At 41.3% G+C, this 8,757-nt stretch overlaps 1 protein-coding gene across 3 annotated transcripts in view; it reads right to left on the minus strand.

The window, feature by feature from the left end:
• Window positions 1–5,294, minus strand: part of eng (endoglin) — an 84,082-nt gene extending 78,788 nt beyond the window's left edge. For 2 of the 3 annotated variants that reach the window (XM_033049010.1, XM_033049007.1), the window contains exons 1-2: window positions 4,898–5,294; window positions 2,375–2,591 (exon numbers count right to left, since the gene is read on the minus strand). In XM_033049010.1, coding sequence (XP_032904901.1) covers window positions 2,375–2,432 — 58 coding nt within the window. In that variant the 5' untranslated portion in view covers window positions 2,433–2,591; window positions 4,898–5,294. Of the gene's footprint in view, window positions 1–2,374; window positions 2,592–4,305; window positions 4,509–4,897 lie in introns of those variants that run through there. The other variant, XM_033049009.1, reaches the window with a different exon arrangement.
• Between the last annotated feature and the right edge of the window lie 3,463 nt (window positions 5,295–8,757).

The following is an 8,757-nucleotide window of genomic DNA, read 5'->3' on the forward strand; positions in this document are numbered from 1 at the left end:
GAAATTCTTAACGAAAAAGACATTCAGGGGAATCAGGTGCAAGAAATAAATGTAACATTGACTGAAAAAAAGAAAACTTCACTAAAATGGCAGAAATGATCACCAATGATGGAAACATAACGTCAAGGTCTGACAAAAGTATTAAGTTTTGTGATCATATGATTTATATTTGGGGAGAGAATTATCAAGAATTCCCAAACTCATCATGGGATTACTTATGTCCATCCATCAGCACCAGGACCCAAGTTTAATATTTCAGCTGCAAGACACTACCTCCAGCAACAAAGCAATATCACAGTATAGGATTAGACAAAAATGCTGGAGAAACACAGCGGGTGAGGCAGCAACTATGGAGCGAAGGAAATAGGCAACGTTTTGGGTCGAAACCCTTCTTCAGACTGAACTAGATGCTGCCTCACCTGCTGTGTTTCTCCAGCATTTTTGTCTACCTTCGATTTTCCAGCATCTGCAGTTCGTTCTTAAACATCACAGTATAGGATTGTCGTGCAGCTGAGGTTACTTGCTTAATCTTCTGTATAATTTATATTTTGTGTTATCTGAGTCATGTGCATGTGATGCTTCTACAAGCAGGGTTTTCATTGAACCTAAACCTCATCGTAATTGTGGATGTGACAATAAATTCGATTTCATTGAATAAAAGTGAACATTCCCAGCCAATAGGGCAAGGAATCACCTCCCTCTTCAACTGCATTCAAACTTAAGTCAAATCTTTAACATTAAAAAAAAATACCAACTTGTAACAGTTAAGAATCATAAAATATATTGCCAAATTCCTCCAGTCACTAAATTTAAAAAACTGATAGGTGCTCAATACATAAAGGAATTGATATAGTTAGATGCCACAAGACTCTTTCCTTTGGATGGAAAAATCTGGTCACGATCAATCTCAAAATTAGAGGTCAAGCATACAGGACCATGATGACTGAAAGTTAGCCATGGCTGGCACTGAAATTATTAGATGTTAAGGAAATCACGGGATAGGGGATTGAGCAGGAATGGGGACTTGTGAGACATTGCGCTTGGTTGACCTGCTGTTACATTTGTTGCAGGCTAAGAGATAGAGTTCGGGGATAGGGCCAGTGTACGCCTGGAACAGGGATTGTTCGACGTACCCTACAAAGTAAGAGATAGAGTTCGGGGATAGGGTCAGTAAGAGATGGAGTTCGGGGATAGGGAATGGGATAATGCCCATTGAGTCTGAAGAAGGGTCTCGACTCGAAACATCACCCATTCCTTATATCCAGAGATGCTGCCTGTCCCGCTGAGTTACTCCAGCATTTTGTGTCTATCTGCTGTTACATTTGATTTTTTGACGGAATAGAAAGTGAATGTATAAAGTCTTTTTTCCAGGTGAATCAAGAACTAGAGAGAATAGGTTTAAGGTGAGAGAAGAAAGATTAATAGGAATCTATGGGGAAATTTTTTGGTGGAAGCGGTTTGCTTCGGGGGAACGGGTGAGTGGTGGATTATTGCATTGGGGGAATGGGCAACGGGTCCCACTTGGGCAAGTAAACTTTAAAAGACATTTGGATAGGTACGTGGACAGAAAGGTTGTGGAGGTGTATGGGCCAAACACAGCCAAATGAGACTAGCTTCAAAGTGGCATCTTGGTTGGCAAGGACAAGTTGGGCTGAATGGGCCTGTATCCATGCTGTTTGATTCTAACCTAAAGAGCAAATGCCAAAAAAAAACAAAAACATACAAATGATCTCTTGAAAAAATGCATTTTAAATAATGACTATATTGACATTACAACAAAGAACATGCTGATAGACAAATCATTCTAATTATCTATCTTTTTAAGTTATTTGGTGCATGATATCTCTCAGCCTTAGATACCTCAACCAAAAGATTTAAATAAATTATTATCAAACCATGCTTGAAAATTGGTATAAAAAAAAGAAAGCGCTGGAGGAACTCAGTAAGTCAGGCAGCATTTGAGGAGGGAATGGACAGATAACATTTCAGGTCGGGACATTCTTCAGACTGGACTCTGAAGAAGGGTCCCGACCTGAAATGTCATCTGTCCATTCCCTCCTCAAATGCTGCCAGACCTGTTGATTATTGTATGAATCCCCATGAATTCAGACTGGAGTCAGTCTGAAGAAGGGTCCCAACCAAAAATTGCAGCATCTGTAGTTCCTTGCATCTCGAGCAGAAAGTTTGTAAGTCTGCTCTTTGTACTTTTTTTCTCAATTGGAGGTAGCTTCAAATGGCAAAAGCTGAGAAATTTGAAAAGAAGTTACATCAAATTGATACCCGCTTGTTTCACGAACAATCAATAATTTGGTGCTTGTATATTTTTTAAATGTTTGCTCAGGTTACTGATAATAGATATTTAACATCAATTTACCTATTTGATTTTGTGATCCCAAAGCAATCAATACGATTACCAGCAAAATGTTCTCCATTGTTTTCCCTTCTCGTGTAAATGGTTCTTCTATCCTGTATCTGGAATTGCAGACGCTTTTCTCCCAGCGTAAAATAAATTTATTATGAATGGATGTAGGAGGAATCTTGAAATAACCAAAGTGCTTACTCCTCAAATCCCGTCCCAGGACATTAGAAATCTGTCAAAAGAATAAAATACAATTAACTGATGCTTAGATAAATGTTACCATTTTCATCTGTGCTCCACATCAACAATTAATGTATAACACCTTCATCTCCAAGAGAGTTCAGCAACTAACCTTTTTCAAAATCATTCCAACCTATATTTAGTTTTTACAGGGGTGGGGAGAGATTATGAGGATTCATATTACAATGTTATTTAGTGTATTTTAAATAACCAATATTATCTAATATTGCAACAACAGAATTTTTTAATTTTTTTTAAATTCAGCAAGTCAGGCAGCATCTCTAGAAAGAGAAACGGTTAACATTTAGGTCATCAGAAGGAGATGACTGATACAAGTTCTTCAATGCGAGTCCTGAAGCAGGGTCTCCACATGAAACTTCGACTATTCCTCTTTCTCCACCGAAAGAAAACCCTCACTGTGTATCTACTCTCCCACCTCATATACAAAGTAATTTTCTCTATCAGAAAAAAAACAACCCGCTGGTGGAACTCAGAAGGTCGAGCAGCATCCGTGGAGGAAAATGGACAAAGGACGTTTCGGGTAGGGTAGGGTTCCCTTTCTCTACCTACAGCGAGATTCTACCATGGTGAGTGTGCAAGGTTTCCCAGAAAACGTAGAACAATCCAAGAACGCTAGGAAATATATTCCTGCACAACAGACACAGGAAAATGGGGTTAAACATAACGGAAAGGATGACACTTCGTGGCGTAATGCGAGTAAATCATGAAGTGGTTCACCAGATCAAGCGCAAGAGCTCCACCAACTGACTTCCAATTATCCTCGGATGGCTTATTTGAAAAGCATTCCACTGGCTTATAGTACACATAAACACGCTTCAAAACGTTTTTCAACTAAATACATAGATCTCTCCTTGCGTGAATATGTTGCCAACATAAAATATTAAGCCCCTGCCTTGTATTTGAAAGACTACAATGAAGCGTTACCAGCACTTGCATTAAAGCGAAGCCGACCACACTTGGGTGGTTCCGCGATTCTTGATTCACTGAAATTCATATCCCTTGTACAGCAATAATATTTACCCAGAAATCGTAAGACTGTTCTCATCAGAATGATAATTGTTTTAGAGAAGGGCGTTTTTAGAAGGGTTTCGACCCGAAAGGCTGCCTATTTCCTTCGCTCCATAGATGCTACCTCACCCGCTGAGTTTCTCCAGCATTTTTGTCTACCGTCGTTTTTACTGTTTACCAAGCTCCATTTGTTATTATTTTATTGATTTGTTGATTATATTTATCTGTGTGTTTTGCAGTGTAACGGGCTTGTTATACTGCAGCAAGTAAGAATTTCATTGTTCAGTTGTCAGTATATATGACAATTAAACATTCATCACATATTTTTAATCAGCATCTCAGTTGGCGAACGCAGGATTTTGATTTATATTCCCACCAATAAAAAAACACTTTTTTTTGAAGCTACGTAGTTTCCCTGACTGAACCAGTACACTCAGAATTAAACCGTAGGAAACTAAATAATTCAATTATATTGAACATTTCCACCGAACACCGCGAACAGTTATTTGTAATACAGCCGCCAAACCGCTTCCCCTTATGGCAAATATTGTTGAAATTTTAATTACTTAAAATTGCCCAATCCCGTCACAAATCTTTGGTTTATGAACAAACTCTAAACGAAATGTTATTTTTAACCAATTAAATGTTATTTTTAACCAATTAAAGCGTCTACAAACCTCTCCCCCAGCGGTCAATGTCTTGCCGAGAAATATTGTCCACGCAGTTGTTAGAGACCTTAATTTCGTTAATGTTCCAGGCTGGCGATCGAAGACTGAAGATTACCCCTTTACCTCAAGTTTTTAATCCCTGAGTAAACTTCAGAAACTTATTTTCCGCTTTGAAAAAATGCCAGAGTGTAGCTGCCCTTTCGGACAAGTGACAGGCGGACCAAGGAATCAGGGATGAGTACTGGCGCTGGGACCCGCCTCTAATGTGATGGGTTCACAAATAGGTATCAGCATGGGGCGGGACCAGCGAGATGTCGCCGCCGCCAAACGCAGCGACAGGAATAACGGGATCATATTCCTGTCAAACCCCGGGGGGGAAACAAACAGTTTACCGTAAAGTATGGCAATTGAGAGCCATGTGAGGATAAAATAGCAATTATGATTGTGGAACGAAATCATATCAGCATGCCGTTCATCATTTCATTACATGCCGTTATTCCCGATTGTATTATTTACCACTTCTGTTGAAGTATAGTAATAGAACACATTGCAACAATAATAAATTGGGACAATGATGAAGACAAATCACACAGGGCCTTACCTCGTGTTTGGGGAGTTATGAATATCCCACTGTCTGTATTTCCCTTCTTCCCTGGCCCACGGGAGGAGTGTAACGGTATGTAATGGCGGCGTCCGGGTGGGGGACCGGGCTCCTGGCGGGGGTGGCGAATGCTACCGTGGTGTTTCTGGTGGGTTCGGCGGTGTATACGAGCCTGGTTTTCTGGCAGGACGGTCGTGAGGAGCAAGGGCCGTGGTGTTCTTGGCGGGCCGGGTGTTCCGCTCTCCCGCCTCTGTCGTCATGCCCCGTGTGGAGACTTGTTTTTCTCCTCCACCTCCTGTCTCGGAAAAGGCGAAAGAGGAAACGCCGTCTGCAGCCGGCGCCGGGAAATCCGATTGGAGCCGCGTCGCGTGGTGACTGGGAGGCGCGAGGATGCGGGCGACCGTTGGGGTCGCGCGGGGGGGAAGGGGACGGACCGTTGGCGGGGGAGGAGAGGGAAGGGACCGGTAGGTGGGTGGGAGGATGGGGCCGTCGGGGAGGGAGGTAGAGCCATGAGGGGGAAGTCGGGGGTGGGGGGGGAGGGGTGCGCAATGGGGAACCCGTTGAGGGGGACGGGGGTGGGAGCGCAGGTGGAGGTAGAGCCATTTGAGGGACGCAGGGAGGGAGGTTGGGGCCGGTGGAAGGAGGGACCGTTGGAGGGAGCTGGGGAAAGACAGTTGGAGGGAGCGAGGAGAGGTAGGAACTGTTGGGAGGGTGGGGGGGGGGAGGTAGGGTTCGTTGGGGAGGGGGCAATGGGAGGTTGGGGGTGGTGGTGGGGAGTATACACGGGGTGGCAGGTGGACAATTGCAAGAAGTGAGAGGCTCCTCTAGTATCTTTGGTGAGAGGTGGGTGTGAGTTGGGGTGGGTGAAGTGGAACGGAGAACGTAGACAGCGCGAAGGGATGGAGAAGAAAGATAGGGTTGAGGACGGGGAAGAGCGGTGTGTAGAGAGTCCACTGACAGGGATGTGGAGGAGGAAGGTAGGTATAGCTTGAAGGGAGCTTGGACAGAGAGTGGATGCTGTGGCGCTTGGGGAGAAGGGTTATTGACGAAGGGGAGTACATTGGTATAGCATATAGCTTCAAGTTCCAACTATCTAACTACCAATCAACTGTACCTTGTGGGGATTGCTGCTCTCCCTCTGACATCGTGGTTTTCCACAAGATGCTTTGATCTAGATTCTGATGCCCTTGCTGAATAGCAGATTAATTAGTTACTGCATATTCCTCAAGATGTGTGAAAGGAGAAATTGGATTTAGCAAATAAATGAGAGAAAATAAGCTGCAGGGAAATTAGTGAGAGAATAGAATGATGAGATTGTTCTGAGGCAGCAGTGATTTTCTGGGGCAATAGGCCTATGTGTAAGGAAATCTAATTAATAATATGAGATAGCAGAGAGAAGTTATAATGACACTTCTTAAGGAATTGGAAGTAGAACAAAAAAAATTGATTCATGAAAGAGAAATTATGTTTAACAAATCTTTTTTTTTTTTGTTAAGGTTTTAACCTGCAGAATATAGGATAAACCAGTTGATGGTGATACGCCACATTGATTTGCGCAGGGTCCATGGCTGTTCAATCTATAGCATTGATTTGGAAGAGGGGATCAGATATAATATACCCAAGTTTGCTGATTCTACAGCTTGGTGGCATCCTGGGCAGAGGAGGAAGGAAACAGGCAATATAGGCAGGCAAAGTAAATGGGTAAGCAGATGGAATGGAATGTGGAAAGAGGTGAGGTCATCCACTTTTGTAGACAAACATAGAGATTTTTAAAAATAAATCCTGGGGAAATTGATGGTGTATAGAGAAATTTGTGTGATTAACAAAGGGAATATGCAGGTTCAACAAGCAAACAGTGTTGGACTTTGTGTTAAGAAGATTTGAGTATAAGAAAATAGATGCCTTGCTCCAATTATATAGAGCCCTCATTACATTGAAAAATATTATGTATCATTCTGATCTGCACTGTGATTTGCTAGTCCATTGCAATTAAAAGTCAATAGCATTGGTTGATTTTTGATTGTGTTTGCACATCTACCTTATTTGAAAGACATGAATAAACCAGATAGATAGTCGCAAAAATCTGCATGTTTCATAGTTGCGATGGTTGATGAAGTCTTTTCACAGCCTATTTATTTAATTAATTAATTACTTGGATTGAAATTACCAATTTGGTAGAATTTGGACACATCTCCAGATCATAATCCAGGTGTTAGGTACCAGTCCAGAAACGTGACTGCCATTTTATTGTACTCATGGGTGATAACCACTAGAAGATAAGCAAGGATAGAGGGAAGATGGATGAGAACTGGGATAGGCCCAGCTTTGGTAGAAGATTATTGTGGATGGTGAGAGACTGATCAAGAATATAAGGAGGAAATTGTATTCAAAATTGTGAACTGTCTTATAGAGAGAGTCCTGCAGCGTGGAAACAGGCCCTTCGGCCCAACTTGCCCACACCGACTAATATCTTGATAGGAGTAAATAGAACTGGTTCCTTGCAGAAATGTCAATAGGTGTAGGACAGTTATTCAATGCAGATTAGAAAAATAACCAGTGGTGGCATGAGGAAACTTATTTTGTGTTGTAAATTGTAATCTTATGCACCGCAAGCACAAATTAAACTTCTGAGGTACCTTTAAGATAGCTAAACATTGCAAGACATTTCACAAAAGAACAATCAAACAAATTTGATAGCTTTATAATGAGACATTAGCTTTATAATGAGACATTATGCAGATGACCCAATGCAACAGCCAGTTTACATAATGTGGAACTCCTACTGTAATGGTCAATGCATTATTTTTAGTGATGTTGACTAAAGTATAAATCTTAATCTGCACATCAGAAATATCTACCCACATCTTTGAAATAAAGGCAGGGGATATTTTGTTGTCCATGTGTGAGGGAAAAATAGGGCTTAGGCTTAACATGTTAACTGAGAAATACAGCATTCCTTCAGTATTGTGCTGGAGTATACGATTCGATATCTGCATTACAACTTGAATTCTGAACCTTCTGATTTAGATTCAAGAATGCTACCAATAAAGTTACAGATATTACTGTGTAGGAAGGAACTGCAGATGCTGGTTTAAACCGAAGATAGACACAAGATGCTGGAGTAACTCAGCGGGACAGCCAGAGAAGCTGAAGAGAATGAATGGGTGACGTTTCAGGTCGTCTGAAGAAGGGCCTTGACCCAAAATATCACTTATTCCTTCTCTCCAGAGATGCTGCATGTCCCGCTTACCCCAGCATTTTGTGTCTACAGATATTACTATTGATTCGTGTACCTTTGATATAAATAATTGCTCCCTTCATCTTTCACAAACTATTTAACTAAACCATGCCCTAATCCTCTCCTGAGTATGCAAAAACTATCACCATACTACTCTAGTATTTTACAAATTTACATTAATTTACTACATTTCAAAAGTTTCTCACAACTGTTTCTTTGGGTATGTTTAGTCTCTCTCTGGGTTCTTATGATCCAGGTAGCAATGTTTGCCATTAACCACATGAAGAATTGTACGAGCGGAATGTATTCTAGAAATGGTTTTGTGTGTGTGCATTTAAGGGATCTGGACAATTACAAAAGAATGTAAGAAATAATGAAAGCCTTTGAATAATTTAAATGGGCATCCTAACTCTAGCAGCAAACTGAGACAAAGAGAAATAGAAAGGGAAACGTGGTTATTTCATCTAACTATTGAAGTGGAAGTAATAGAAATAAGGTTCTGCAAATACTGGTTTACAAAAACAGATACAAAACAATGGTGTAACTCAGTGGGTCAGCCAGCATCTCGGGAGAACATGGATAGGTGATGTTTTGGGTCTGGGCCTTTCTTCAGACTGATCAT

This window comes from Amblyraja radiata, chromosome 32 (assembly GCF_010909765.2).
Source record: "Amblyraja radiata isolate CabotCenter1 chromosome 32, sAmbRad1.1.pri, whole genome shotgun sequence".
Lineage (NCBI taxonomy): Eukaryota > Metazoa > Chordata > Chondrichthyes > Rajiformes > Rajidae > Amblyraja > Amblyraja radiata.